Raw genomic sequence first — 15,674 nt, 5'->3', positions numbered from 1 at the left:
TGTGTCGAGGTTACAGCCCAATGTGCGAGCATGTCAAAGCTCACAAAAAAATTACCCTCACAAAGCCATCTGCCTGCAATGCAAAGTTATATGAAGGGCATCAGGCAGTCAGACAGAAGCGAGCTGAAAGGCAGAGTGACAGACAGCCTTGTATGATGGCTCTACTAGATAAACAGAAGCCCACAAATGAAAGCCTCTCAGAATACCATCATCCGCTGTCACAATGCAATTACCGAACAGAATGATAGCAAGATAGAGGCTCCCGCAAATGGAATGATAAAAGTATTGACTGATTTGATTGAATGATTAAAATAATGCAGACATAAAATGGAAAAAGATTGAAGATTGTTACAGAGGAATAGGTGAGGAAGCATGATACTGAAGGCTTGTCATTCCTGTCTTCACTTCCACACAGACAAGCATATTTGCTCATTGTTTGCTGTGCTCCTTTTTTTTTTTTTTTTTCAGGTTGCTATTTCTGCAGATGTCAAAGAAGTTCTGTTAACTGATGGGAATGAAAAGGCCATCAGAAGTATCCTTATTCAGATAGAAAACGGGTTTGTTGTGCTCATTCCCTTTTCCCGGCTGAGTAACAATTGATATAAAGAAAGACAGCATGGGGTATTAAAAGAGAAATCCCCCCACACACATGATAAGTAATTAAGAAAAAGTAGAGATATATGGGATTCATTGGATACGACTGTTTTTTTTTTTTCTTTTATCTCGATAGATTTTTACAGTCACTTCTTGTTAAAGGAGCCTATGATTTGTGGACCTCTCAAGGCAATAAGAGCATTTGTTTCATAATAATTTCCAGGCATTCTTGTCCTTTTATTTCCACGGAAGTTTCCCAGGATAAAAGAAACAACTGAATATTTATTATATTGGATATTGCTTGCAAAAATTAACATCCAGCTTCATGTTCGTTATGACCTTTCTTGCGTTTGATACTGAACGTTATGTGCTAAGTAGCACGGTACCTACTCTCATTGCTAAGGGGTTACCTGTATCTCCCCATTGGAAACAGCTATCAGTCTTTCATTATTTCCTCTTATTTAGGATTATAAAAGCTATCTTTTTTTTTTTCTGCTATGCTGTTACAGTTCAAACCCCATTATATTAGATTATGCTTTACCAATATGTACACAGAGTTCGTGAAAATTGAACTGTACTTTAACTAAGAAAGCAAGCATAATTTGTAGCTACTTTAGCAATCGAGCTGACTTGTTCAGGAGCAGTTAACAGCCGTTAGAAATTGAGAGGCGAAGTGGAAGGTATATTTGCTTTGGATTTTTTTGGTGTGCCTTACATTTGCATCACGAAGGAGGCAATCTACTTACGTGAATTCTAGACCCCTAAAATGCCAAAGCACTTTTGATTTTTGTGGCCTCTTACATAAAGCCTGTTTTCGATTTTCTTTTTCTACCCCTGCTATGTAATTTTTTTTTTTTTTAAACAAAACTTGCAGCAGCTCTATCAGGCTGCTCGAACAGGAGAAAGGGGATGTAAGAAGCACAGTAGCTAATATTGTTCCGCAGCACCTTCTGTGCTCTACAGAGCCCCACCCAGCTAATTGCTTGACAGACTTAAAAAAAAAAAAAAAAATTCGGGAAGGAAAAACAGCCAATCACAATCTTGGCCTTTCACACAAGGGAAAGAGATCACAAAAGGTGCTTCCTTTTTTAAGATGCAGGATTTTAATCATGATCTTCAGACTGTCGCAAGTTTCTCAAAATATCCCCGGAGATGAGCCTGTGCTGTTTCATTCACTCTGCTTTATTCTGAGTTATGCCTTGCACTGTATCATTTCACTGTGCTCCTCCTTCGCATGTCAGGGAACACAGACAGTGAGATGAAGTCAGGTATGCTGGCTCAGCCCCAGTGGATGTTCCCCCACCCCCCTTGGGGGTGGGGGTGGGGAAAGGAGGATTATTGGACAAGAGAGGGTCAATTTAGCCACAGAAACTTTCAGGTTGGGCCCGGCAACCCAAGGTTTTCCTCCCAAGTCAGCAGGTGCCTCATTTAATAGCGTCAGAAACAAATTCGAACTTTTATCAAACTATAGGAACATCTGTAGTCAGCATGTAAATTTAATCGTGCTAAAATTATTACAGAGCTAAAGTACAGAGCTTCCAAAGAAGGGAAGCAATGCTAATGTCATTAATTAACACACCTTTGCTTTAAACAGCAAAGATGCCATGCCAGCTCTTGAAACCGGAGAGGAAAAATCTTAGATTCTGTATTCACTCTGCTGGCCTTTCAAGGAAATGATTGGTACAGCCCCCTCCCAAGAAAATGGATTTTTAACATTTGGTCCTCAGAAGCTCAGCCCTGAGAGTGCTTTATTGTGCTGGGTTTTACAATGGGTTTAATATAGCGGGGTGCCAAAGGGCAGGAGGGGAAGAACTTTACAATGTAGATAAAGTAGGTCCTTTCAGGATGCAGACCAAAACTCGTAGTGTGTTTTATTTCATCTCTCAGGACTTTCCTGATGGAGTTCAGTTTTTATCATGCAGCTGTTCTGTGTGTGTGCCTTTTTCTTTTGTAACTAGATCTAATTTTTTTTTAATTAAGAGAAAAAAGCATGCATAAAGCCTTAAAAATTGGCAATGTGTTTCTCCTGCTTTTAATACCGATGTTATTCTCGATTTGCTAACAGAGCTTACAATTGGCATTCGTTGTAAGCTGTTTTCCTGAATAGGGTTAATATGAATGAATTTTTTTTTTCTATTTGTGTGCCCACTTTCTGTGAGAATAACTAATTTACTGAATCACATACTGTTGATGCATATAGATCGAAACAAATTCATTTAAAAATTACTGTTTACATCTTTCCTTTAAAATTTTAGGAAGCCTAAATTATATACCAGTTGTAGGATATTATCCAAAAATTACTTTCTAAAAAGTAAAAGTGGATGTCAACAAAAAAAAGGGGGGGGGAGAAACATTGCCAGAAGCCAGGAAATCTCTAAGCAAAGCTGCTAATTATTCTTAATGGGCAAGATGAGCACATTAAGAAACAAATGAATACATCAGTGAAATGTAATTGAAAATCGACCTGGCAATCGCACATCACATCTGAGTATTGGCCTGTATATTATTCTCATCATTTTAAAAATTATTTTTGTTGTTCTTGGCATCTGAATTTAATGAATCCAACTGAATCTTACTTTCTAGTCTCTTAGGCTTATAAGGTTCTAGTTTTTACCTTTTTTTTTTTTAAAAAAAAAAACAGCATGTTTTGATATTTCCTTTTTATCTTCTGTTATTTCTGTTTTTTAACATGTAATGAATGGATGACTTCTGAATCTTTATTTCATAGAAGCATGTCAACCAGTTGTGAGGTTATTTATAATCTTCCCTAAGATGTATCAAATGGATTGGCTATGTCTTTCAGAGCTCTTTCCCTTGACCCTGGAAAGCTAGATGTTGATTTGAGATCTACTGAACAGAGATATCTGAAAAGAGATTAAGACTTGAGGTATAAGTGAATGTTGTAAGTCCTAAATATTTTCTTAGACTCATGGGTACGTGCCCCTCAGGTTCTCCTTGGTCCTTAAACTGCATTGCTGGGTCTAACCCAGAGCCCCTCTACCTGAGAGCTCCCTCTCCTTACAGATGCCATGTGTATCTGCACCCAAAGAGAACAAGAGATAAATTAGAAATGGGATCCTTTGGTTCGTCCACTTCTCAAATTTACCTAAAATAGTTTGAAATGCGTTCCCTCTGCTTTGGCGTGGCCCTTCTGGTGTAATAAAGAAAGAAATCTCTCGGTGCCTACAGATAATAATTACTCACTAAAGTTCATAGCTGGTGATGACAATGACAGAAGAATAGGGGAGGGAAGTGATATACTGAATTACTGTCGATGCTAAGCCTCTTCCAAGTCATCAAGAATAAAAGTGCAACACCCAGAAGTAAGGAGCCCTCTCTGGTATACTCACTAATTCCCCCAACACAAGCACCCTGCCTTGATCCACCCTTAGGAAACATCAAGTGTATTATCTGCGGACTGTGGAAGTGCTTGTTGACCCATTTCTTGTGCTCCTGACTCAGGCGTCTTATTCCCCCAGCATGCACAGTCCGGACTATGATCTCGAGCTCAGGGTCCACCAAAAATTGGTAAATCTCCTGTGCATTTTAAAGGCGCCACCCCTGGCTTAACATTATTTATTAGCAGAATCCCTGACTTGAGGAATTAATAAATTCAGCTTCATGTAGACTGCACAGCCTGTGCTGTGGATGGCTGAGACCTTGGGAATGCCACACCATCGTCCTGTGTTCAGGTCTCTTCCTCTAATAGCTGTGCCAACTGCACTTCTGTTTGGTGGCTGAGTCATTAATGGATTCCATGTGCCTCATACTGGGTAGGAGCTCAATAAATGGCTTTGGAAATTCAATTTAAATTAAGTAATAAATTAATCTAAGTAATTAATTAAAACTAACCCAACCACTATTAATTGCACGCCGTTTCAGGTGCTAAAGACATAGCAGTGGACAAGACGAACCAAGTGCCTATTCTTATGGGACTCGGACTGTGCCTTGGCTGGAGGACATTTATACATAGGAAAGACATTGAAAATCTGCAGGGCAGAAATTCTTTGATTCCTCCCAGTTATTTAAATTCTACAATATAGGGGCTTCAGGGTAGCTCTGTCGGTAAAGCATCCTACTTCGGCTTAGGTCATGATCTCACGGTTCACGAGTTCAAGCCCCACGTCCGGCTCTGGGTTGACAGCTCAGAGCCTGGAGCCTGTGTCAGATTCTGTGTCTCACTCCCTCCCTGCCCACCCCCCAGCTCGTGCTCTCTCTGTCTCTGTCTCTCTCAAAAATTAAATAAACAAAAATAAAATAAACAATAATTGTAGAAATAAATTAATATTTATAATTAATATTTATAAGTTATAAATTAATATTTATAATTTATAATATATTATGAGAAAATAAATATAAATAAATATTAAATCTAAATAAATAAATAAATAAATAAATAAAAATTTTAAATGTTTGTTTATTTTTGAGAGACAGAGAGACAAAGCGTGAGCAAGTGAGGGGCAGAGAGAGAGGGAGACGCAGAACCCGAAGCAGGCTCCAGGCTCTGAGCTGTCAGCACAGAGCCCAATGTGGGGCTTGAACTCGTGAACCGCGATATCATGACCTGGGCCCTAGCCGAACGCTTAACCAACTGAGCCACCCAGGCGCCCCCTGCTAATTATAATCAACATTAAAAAATTTTTTTCAATAATAAATTCTACAATATAAACGTTAACCTAATTAGTTCTGAGTGGCAGGGAGAGAAAATAAAGCCTAACTGCCAAACCTCATTTTAGTTACTCACCAGCCTCTTCGTCCTTCCAAAGCTTTTGCCTGAACTCTTGAAAAAGATAATGAATTGGCATGAATTAGGCAATGTGTCAGGCTCATCCTATGGAGTACTCCATTAAGCCTATAAAATTAAATAAATTAATTTATTATTTATTAACAGAATCATTATTCCTATTTTTGAGGTGGCGCTCAGAGAGGCTAACTTACCGAAGTTCACACAGCCGTTAAGTATCAACATCAGCTTAGAAGCCAGCCAGGTTCATTTGCCTTCAAAGCTTCCCTCCCCCCGCCCCCATTAAACCATTCTGTTTCACCAAAACCTAGAATGGTTTGCTGAGTGTCATCTTACATTTTCCTCAGCACCCTCAGTAAGAAAAGGCCTCTCATCCAAAAACATAACAGTTGACACTGCTAACAGAGTTCAAAGCATCTCCTGTCATCCTCTCAATTCCTTTGATAACAACCACATTTAAGAATGTTTTGCAGCCTTTAAACTGGCAAATATTGCCACATCAAGCATTTTTAAAAACCAGTGATCAAAATGAACAGGATTTATATTATAACTTCATGGTTTTCGACCCTCACCTTGGATGGTCCAGTGAAAATAAAGGTAACATAAACTCAGAAAGTAATGCTTTCTGAATCACAACGTTTGTTTTATTATTTTATGTTATTTTTTTAAGTAGGCTTTACAGCCAGTGTGGGGCCCAACATGGGGCTTGAACTCACAACCCTAAGGCAAGGACCTGAACTGAGATCAAGAGTTGGACGCTTAACTGACTGAGCCACCCAGGCTCTTATATATACATATATCTATATATATATGGATTGGATTTCCTTTGTTACTCTGAAGTGACACTAAAAAATGATGAAATTTGTTATTAGATACATGCCAACCAGAGGAACCACCTCAAAATCTGACCTAAAGTGAAGGTTGGGGGGAGCAGAATATCAGAATGTATCTCTTAAGATATTTAAATACACTACTGCCATTTGTTTTTCTCTTTGGACTTGTTTTAATATAAAAACACTTCCTAGGGGCGCCTGGGTGGCTCAGTCGGCTAAGCGTCAGACTTCAGCTCAGGTCACGATCTCACAGTTCGTGGGTTCGAGCCCCGCGTCGGGCTCTGTGCTGACAGCTCAGAGCCTGGAGCCTGTTTCAGATTCTGTCTCCCTCTCTCTCTGCCCCTCCCCCGTTCATGCTCTGTCTCTCTCTGTCTCAAAAATAAATAAGCGTTAAAAAAATTTTTTTTAAAATAAAAATAAAAACACCTCCTAAACCATAAAACATATTTCCTTCCCAGTTCTAAAAATAAAGCAGCCCAAATACTGCTGTGAATTTTTTTCATTATATATAAAAAAAAAAAAAGCACCTCCAGAATTGCAAATACGTACACTTGCTTCAACCTGACCACCCAGTGCCACAGGTTTATAAATTGTATAAAAGCATAGAGCGTTAAGATGTTTACTAAAAATTATTAATAGGTTTTCAGGCTTATGTAATTTAACTTCCCTGTGACTATTTTATAAGAAGTATTACCTCCACTAACAAAATAATATGTTTGGCTTGATAGATTAGTCATGTACTCATACGACGCTACAGGTGAACCAGGCACATTGTTGCTTGCGGTGGGATGTCATGGAAACATCGAGAAGGGTGTGGCCGGCGTGTGGGGGAGCATAACCAAAAAACAGTTGTCAGTTGGTTCTTCACTAATTTTGGTCTTCTCAGAATAAAGATGTCAGCTGTCCTTTCTTACAAGACAATTCGTTTAGAAGACTTGCCTGAAATACTTTCTTCCTGAAATAGACAGAACTGTAGGCCGATGTGTCATTTTAGTTAATCAAAACAAGTAGGCAAATTAGTCTCTTTTATTTTTTTAATGAATGTAATTTAACGGTATTTAATTTGCATACAGGAAAGTTCACCCAGAAAAAAAAAAAAAGTCTCCATATAATGCACTTTTGTAAACCTCCACAAAGCCCTTCATTAGGAGACCTAATTGATTTTTCCTACCCACTCCTGGGGGGGAGAAAGCTATCACAGTACCTGCTTATTCACTCAGAGAAGAAATGGGTGTGCCTGATGTTTCAAGCAGAGATTTGGGTTAAAAAGTCCTGTGGCTCTGTTCTTACGGGGAGATCTTGGCCAATGCTTGTTTGGAGCATCAGGAAATCTGTTTTTCTATAATAAAAAAAAAAAAAAAAAGGAAATCTGTTTTTCTGAGCGATAGGGGACCATCGCTTGTCTGCTTGGTGTCCTCCCCATGGGCCCAATTTAGTTCAGCTTGCAGCCTTCAGTGGAATTATTTTATTTCTTGCTTATTTAAACCTGCCTTGATCCGAAAGAGGGACTTGGAGGCTTTTTACAGTGACGCATAGGATATACCATATGAAATAAATGAGAAAGTGAGGATTATTGAAATCAGAAAGCCAGGAAAATATGATGAAGCCAGGATGAGAGGTCAGGACAGAAAACACATACCATAAGAGCTCTTGTGGTTGATAGAGTCTGGTCATCCGTTTGGCTCTGGATTGCACAGGGACCAGAGCAAGAAGAGAAACGAGGACAGTTGTAAGATTTATAGTGCCTGGAAGTGGAAGCAAAAAGGGTTGATCTCAAGTCTAGCCTTGCCCTGGTGTTGGAATGTGACATGAGTTTTCCCACGGGCCCTCATCAAGATGGCGCTGTGTGATGTAATGGACTAGCTCCTCAGAACAGCTCTTCGAGAAATACGGCTTTTCTCGTACAAGCCCTTATGTGCCAGCAGATGGCCAAAGGCCGCGGCATGAGTCTGTAAAGCCAGTTCTTCAAGGGGCCTTTCCCTGGACTGACTTTCTTCTTTAGTAATTTGTTTTCTCTCAAAGGCTCTCCAAGCTTTTCTGTCTTTCGCCTCTCACTTCCTCCCAAGCCCTTCCCTGCTGCTCGTCCCCATACTCTCTGCTAGCGTTTACGAGATTGGAAATTCTTCACCCTGGAGAGTCTCCGAAAACTGCCTTTGCCCTCCCCACTGACTGAAAGAGGCTTGCCTTGGGGCTTGTAGCTCGTTTAAGCAAGTGGGGCATGGTGCCCACGCAGGAGTCATCTACACCCACCAGCACTCATAGCCCTGGGCCTGGCCAGCATGCTCCTTGAATGTCCATTTCACGGGTGACAAAACTGCAGCCCAGCAAGTCCAGAGAGCTTGCCTGTGGCAAGCAGTTCAACATTGGTGGTGAAGAGTGGTAGGAGAGCCAGGGCTAGACCCTTCTTCTCCTACAACTCTTCTCTTTTCACCATGCTCATTCCATGTACAGTAAGAAGATCATCGTATTTGTGGACCTTTTGGTTTTGTTTTGTTTTGTTTTGAGTCAGTTGACAGTCTCTGCAGAAGCTTGCTTAACTGTGTCCTTCAGACGTGAGAGACATCATCACAAGGAATCAGAAGGCTGGTGTGTTTAAAACTCGGAAAATATCAAGCGGGTAAGATACCCTTCTGCATTAAAACACTCTGGTTTTCTCACTACTAGGGATGATTATTAAAAATAATAATAGCTAACATTTGCTGAGCATTTACTGTGGGTCAGGCCCTGTTCTAAGCACTTTAAAAGTATCTCATTTAATGTTGAAAAGAACTTGTAATGAGGCAGACGGACATTTTCATTATCTTCAATTAATAAATGAGGAAAACTGAAGTGTATTGAACCCTGGGTTGGGAATGATTTAAGGGTTGAGAGTGTACAGGATGAGGCTGGGGAGGTCCCTCGTGAGACCTCCTTATGAAGGCTCTGTTACTAGTGGCAGTCTTGCTCCCAGGGACTTTTTCATTGTCCTGACCTGGGGAGAGGATTGCTACTGACATCTGGTAGACAGAGGCCAGGGATGCTGTTAAACATCCTGCAATGCACAAGACGGGCCCCTTTGAGAAACCTCGCTCCATTCATGATTGTAAAATGGGCTAGGTGTCCTTTCCCTTTCAGATTCTGTTGATTCCTATTCAAACTTAGAGAAACGCCTCCCCTCAACCCAAACAATAGTGCTTTCTGTGATGTTACATTTCCTTTTGCCCTGATGATAGGAACCAGAAGAGTGAGTAATCATCGTTCAGTACTTTTCCCATGAAATGTCTGTATTTGTGCAGTTTTCGTGCATAGGTCAAACCCCAGACATTAGAAGAACAGTCTGATTTTTAACTAACTATTTAATTTATTTATTACTCTTAACCTGCCACCCTTTGATATTTTGAGTTTTCTCTGTGTTGAAGATGCTTTCGCACCCAAACTGCTCAGTTTGGGGGTGTGGGAGGGAGACGAATGAACAGCAACAACGCTTAAAACCTACAGTGGTCAACACATTGGGATGAAGCCATGGAATAGCAATAATTATTTTTCTCTCCTGTCAGCTGGTGAAGATAATGGAGTGTCCGCGTATGTGTTTTGAAATTTCGCAGTAGAATGTCAGAGTGGGCTGGTGGCACAGGGGACAGTGTGCTCTGTGTTCCTCATATAAATAACAAACCCTTTCTGTTTCCCAGAAAGCCTCAGGCAGGTCAGGATAAAGAGCAATCTGTTACCTGTGTATCCTTCATTCTTAGGACAGCCTTCACTCCGCGGTGTAGACTGCCCTACCCTTCTGGGGAGGCCTTCTTTAGGGACGTGATTTGCAACCTGGTCTTTTAGTTATCAATCAAAAGCACATTTTCTATGTTGTCCTCATTTACATTTATTTAATGCTTAAGGTCATTTGTGACCATTTGAGTGTATTTCAGCATATGGAATCAGGGAATAATAGATTTCAGCATCATGCTGTGAAGTGAGATTGTGTTTTTACAAGACATAATGTTGTTTACTGGGTGTTAATAATCACTAATTAATAAACATATCTACATTTCTAAAATGTGCCATTTTGAGGAATAAAAATGTCAAGTGTTTAACTTACGGAGTGCCACAGAATTTGCTGTCATCTTTTCATAAAATAATTGTTACAGAAAGAAGCAAAATGTCGTTATCCAACACAGGACCTATCCAAAATGGCCTTTGTTTCTATTTACCTGTTATTAAAAATGCGATCTCTAAATATGTTGTTCTGATATGTACCTGGACATATAACATGGCAATAGTCTTATAGGAACCTCCCAAGGTGAGAGATTTGGGTTTTTTGTCTTTATCTTCTTCTATTCATTGTGGTCAGTTTTTTCTCTTCTGACCTCTGCAGGCATTTTGTCCAAAGTCTGCTAAAAACACTTTGCCAGATAACCGGCAGATGAGTCAGACCTTGAAATGCCTTGATCTCATATTAAGAAGCTACTTGACCACTTAACCTTCCGGAAGCTAAGAGGGAACTGCCAACCAGTGATGTAGTAATCAGCATTTCCCTTCTCTCCACTGCCTTCCCACCCATAACCAGTACAATATGATGAGCGCGTTAGTTCCATGCGAGAAGAAATAAAAGGAAACTGTTCACAAAAGAGCTAAGATATAGTTCAGTGTTCTTTTTTATTGCCTCAATGCCTATGCAGAATTTCTCCTCCAAATTGGAGGTGTGGGATAACAGTAGCGACAGATAACTAAGAAGTATTTACCATAGCTACAAAGCCCACCTGTGAGCCCAATATTTCTGCTATTGAGAAGCACTTCAAAGCTTGACATGAAGTTTGGAACAGCCGGGAGTTTCCTGTGACTTCATGCGCAAAGGAGATGTAACAGCAGAAAGGCATATCAGGGTATGAGGACACGGGGCCTAGGAAACGGTGTGTTTTTAGAAAGGAGCGGGAAACTGCCCAGAAATGGCAACGGCACCCCAAGCTCCCCTTCCCGCTGCTCCAACAGCATGCTCGGTGACCATCAGCCTCCTCTTGCCTCTCAGCCAGGACAGACCCGGGTGCCTGTGGGGCCCCACGTTTTGAGGGCTCTCTTCAGGAGAATGAATTTGATGACATCTTACTTTGGCAAATTTTACAGAAGCATTTGACCATAGGGACACATCACTGGGGCGCCTCATGTGCTTGGAAGGAGCCTGTGCAAGTAAGGGACCCAGATACTTAAGCTCCACTAGCTTCACAACGAACCCACCCCTGCTCTCCTAAACATTACCACCCTTGCCTAGAATAATGCCCTTCCTTTAATAACAGACTTTCTCACTCCCCCTGTTCCATTCTAATCCCAGTCTAATTGTTGCGTAGTGAGACAGACATATCTTTGGAGGCCCGGGAGCTTTAGCCCCGGTGAAGGAAGATCTAGGATGCCCATGGATGAAGCGTTATATCCATTTCATCTCACAGATCTTAATACAGTCATTTGATGGTTCACGTGTTTGTCCATCCATGTAGCCATCCACTCATTTAACCGATAGGTCCAAGGCATTCTGCCTTTGAGAATATAAATATGGAGTTAGCGAGAGTAACTTGTGAACAAAGGAAATTGTGCTGCTAAATATAGCCGGAGAGTGGTGGAAAGAGCAAGGATATTTACGGCTTCTCAATTGTTAGGTTTATCTGAAGCTGTCTTCAAAACCTTGACTGTCTCATAAAAAAGCATTTGGAGCTTTTGACGTCTACATATTTCTGGGTGTTCTAGAATTAGTGAATGGCGTCATTCTCTGGTTAATATTAGTTAACAGTTACAGTATTTTTAAAAATCTATTAAATATACCCTGCTGTGATATTAAAAGTAAGTTTCTACCGAAGAAAAGAGTTTATCTTTGTGTGAAAATTGCTGGCGAATTTAGGCCGGTGATTTGTATTATTCTTTGATAAACCATTAATTTTAGTAAACTATGGAACTTATTGTAACATTTAAGACTTCTTTATAACCCAAATTTCACCTTTATGTGGGCCCCCAGGACTGGCTATTGGCCCCATTGCCCTACTGCTTTTTAAGATTTATGTCTTTTCTGAGGCTCATTTCCTTTTAAAGGTTAAATCAAGGGTGTGAAAAATGATTCTAGAAGTGTAAATGTCCACCAAGTGGGATCCAGTTGCTGATTTTTCTAGGCCTTCTGCAGCCTGCCCTCACTTCCTTCACTCTCCTCATTCAGTCTAGCTCCCTCTGCTTCCCCAGCATATGCCTTCTCCCTTGGCCCTCTCCAGGGGCCTTCTCCCATGGCCACCCAGGCCTCTGCACTCTCTGGACACATTTGGTCTTTCCCATCACTGGCCTTAACCGGTCCTATTCCCTTCCCCCTCGTCCTTCTAAATTCTTCCTTGTAGGATGGCCTAATTATCATTTATCCTGCCTTAAATCTTGTCATCCTTTTAACTTCCATTGGCCTTAGACTGATCCCACAGTTAAAAGTGCCATATTCTCTTATTGCTCAAAGCATGTTGACTTTGTCTTTTGATTCATTTCTTTTTTTTAAAATGTATGTAATTTATTTTTTTAATTTACATCTAAGTTAGCATATAGTGCAAAAATGATTTCAGGAGTAGATTCCTTAATGCCCCTTACCCATTTACCCCATTCCCCCCCCACACACACAACCCCTCCAGTAACCCTGTTTGTTCTCCATATTTAAGAATCTCTTATGTTTTTGTCCCCCTCCCTGTTTTTATATTAATTTTGCTTCCCTTCCCTTGTGTTCATCTGTTTTGTATCTTGAAGTCCTCATATGAGTGAAGTCATATGATATTTGTCTTTCTCTGACTAATTTCACTTAGCATAATACCCTCTAGTTCCATCCATGTAGTTGCAAATGGCAAGATTTCATTCTTTTTGATTGCTGAGTAATACTCCATTGTATATATATACCACATCTTCTTTATCCATTCATCCATCGATGGACATTTGGGCTCTTTCCATACTTTGGCTATTGTTGATAGTGCTGCTATAAACATTGGGGTGCATGTGCCCCTTCGAAACAGCAAACCTGTATCATTCGGATAAATACCTAGTAGTGCAATTACTGGGTCATAGGGTAGTTCTATTTTTAATTTTTTGAGGAACCTCCATACTGTTTTCCAGAGTGGCTGCACCAGTTTGCATTCCCACCAACAGTGCAAAAGAGATCCTCTGTCTCTGCATCCTCGCCAACATCTGTTGTTGCCTGAGTTGTTAATGTTAGCCATTCTGACAGGTGTGAGGTGGTATCTCATTGTGGGTTTGATTTGTATTTCCCTGATGATGAGGGATGTGGAGCATTTTTCCATGTGTCGGTTGGCCATCTGGATGTCTTCTTTGGAGAAGTGTCTATTCATGTCTTTTGCCCATTTCTCCACTGGATTATTTGTTTTTTGGGTGTTGAGTTTGATAAGTTCTTTATAGATTTTGGATACTAACCCTTTATCTGATATGTCATTTGCAAATATCTTCTCCCATTCCTTTGGTTGCCTTTTAGTTTTGCTGAGGTTCATTCATTTCTTGACAAATATTTCTGTCACTTTCTACACACCAAGTACTGTTCTAGGTGCCAGAGATGTAGTGATGAACAAGACTGAGAAAGCCCATGCCTTCTTGGACTTCACACTCTAGCAGGGGAGATGGATAATTTTCTTGAAGGCAAAGATTCTGCTTAATATGTTTTTATATTCCCTGAAGCAATTAGTACGCTTTATCCCTGCCATAGATAAAGGTTTTTAAGATTTGTAGTTGGGGCACATTTTGAAAGACATGAATCCATAAGGCTTATGGAACCAAATAATTTTTAGTAGGAGGAAAGTCAAGCTCTGGAGACTCAGACATCAGTTTATACATCAGATAGCTGACTTTCATTTCAGGATAGGCTTCTTCTCAGGAATGCCTATGCCGTGTCTATAGACAAACTGACATTGTAAGTAGGCATTTATCTGTCCTTTGTCAGGTTGAAGAGGAAGGTTAGAAGAAGGTAACTGAGATAAGGAGGCTGAAGGCTGTCTTTGGGAAATTTTCTGATAAACTATACCTGTTAGTGAGTTTTGCTAGAATTATGTAACAGAATCTTGAGAACTGCTGACAATTCTAGAGATGCCACAGTCCTGTTTCCTTCCATTGCTATCTTGGATGTGGGGGAAGGAAATTACTACATGTACTTTCTATTACGAACATTTTTTATTTGCCTGACAAATTTAAAGAAGGATCCCTGTCCCCTACTCTTCAGTGTTTTGCCCTGAAGAAACCAGCTCCCACAGGCATATTATCCAGTTTTTGATTATTTTGATAGAGTTCTCCTTTTTGTATTAAAATGAGCCAGATTTTAACAGTTGGGGACATTGTATTTTTTAAGGCATCCTCTTAAACTGCAGTAAATTAAAAATTAAGGCCTCTTATTCTAAAAAAAACATTATATTAACTCTTTGGACATGCGGTTTCCTACTCCTCACCAAGATCAAAATCTCACTATCCAAATTTGGCCAAGTTCAATATTGATAGCCAGGTGTGCATGTCAGACTACTGCATCCTCTGCAAAAATGCCTTCTAGTTTTAAGAGAAAAATCACTCCTTTATGGAAATGTGTATCACCGAAGTTACATATCAAATAAAAACATCTTCATTTTCTTTATTTTTTATTTTTTAGAAAAAAAATTTTTTTAACATTTTTATTTATTTTTGAGAGTTAGAGCACGAGTGGGGGAGGAGGAGAGAGAGAAAGAGGGAGACACAGAATCGGAAGCAGGTTCCAGGCTCTGAACTGTCAACACAGAGCCTGATGCGGGGCTGGAACCCACCAGCTGTGAGATCATGACCTGAGCCAAAGTCAGATGCTTAACTGACTGAGCCACCCAGGCGCCTCTCTCTCTCTCTCTCTTTTTTTTTTTTTTTTTAGAGAGAGGGAGAGAACATGTGTAAGTGGGGGAGTGGGCAGAGGGAGAGAGAAAGAATCTTAAGCAGGCTCCGTGCTCAGCACGGAGCCCCACCCGGGGCTCAATCCCACAACCCTGAGATCATGACCTGAGCCGAAATCAGGAGTCAGAAGCTCAACCGACTGAGCCACCCAGGTGCCCGAAACGTCTTCATTTTCAAAGGATTTCTTCACTTTAAAATGGACAAGGGGCAATCTTAAAATATTTTTTTAGAGAATGGCCACATCATAATCCAGTGCTAAAAACTAATTGTTTTTTAACTTTAATAATAGTCTGTTTTCAGTATTTTGCCATTACAAACAGTGCTGCAGTGAACACATCTGTACGTAGACTGTATATTTGCAAGTATATCTACACAACAGACTTTCAGAAGTGAACTTTGTCTGTTCATATGGCTCTACCAAAGGGTAAATTACTACCTCTTAGTAAAATATTTTCCTATCTGTTAAGACTAGTCCCTTGTCATTATGCTTTCTTTTTACAATTTTCTAAAATTATGTTGGTATTTTTATTACACTGGCATTTTCATTGTGATTGAAAGAAATATAATTTACTAAGCCTTGACGTCTTTATGACTGAGTCTTCCTATTCAAGAAC

At 40.2% G+C, this 15,674-nt stretch overlaps 1 protein-coding gene across 6 annotated transcripts in view; it reads left to right on the top strand.

Moving 5' to 3' along the window:
- The window catches only part of CAMKMT (calmodulin-lysine N-methyltransferase), a 413,830-nt gene that overhangs the window by 350,991 nt on the left and 47,165 nt on the right, over positions 1–15,674 (top strand). For 5 of the 6 annotated variants that reach the window (XM_040453878.1, XM_040453876.1, XM_040453875.1 and 2 more), the window contains exons 6-7: positions 469–532; positions 8,722–8,788. The exons of the other annotated variant lie outside the window; for it this stretch is intronic. In XM_040453878.1, coding sequence (XP_040309812.1) covers positions 469–532; positions 8,722–8,788 — 131 coding nt within the window. The remainder of the gene's footprint in view (positions 1–468; positions 533–8,721; positions 8,789–15,674) is intronic. 6 annotated transcript variants of the gene reach the window in all.

This window comes from Herpailurus yagouaroundi, unplaced genomic scaffold (assembly GCF_014898765.1).
Source record: "Herpailurus yagouaroundi ecotype Mexico unplaced genomic scaffold, PumYag 210, whole genome shotgun sequence".
Taxonomy (NCBI): Eukaryota; Metazoa; Chordata; class Mammalia; order Carnivora; family Felidae; genus Herpailurus; species Herpailurus yagouaroundi.
This window is presented reverse-complemented; position numbering and strand designations above follow the sequence as displayed.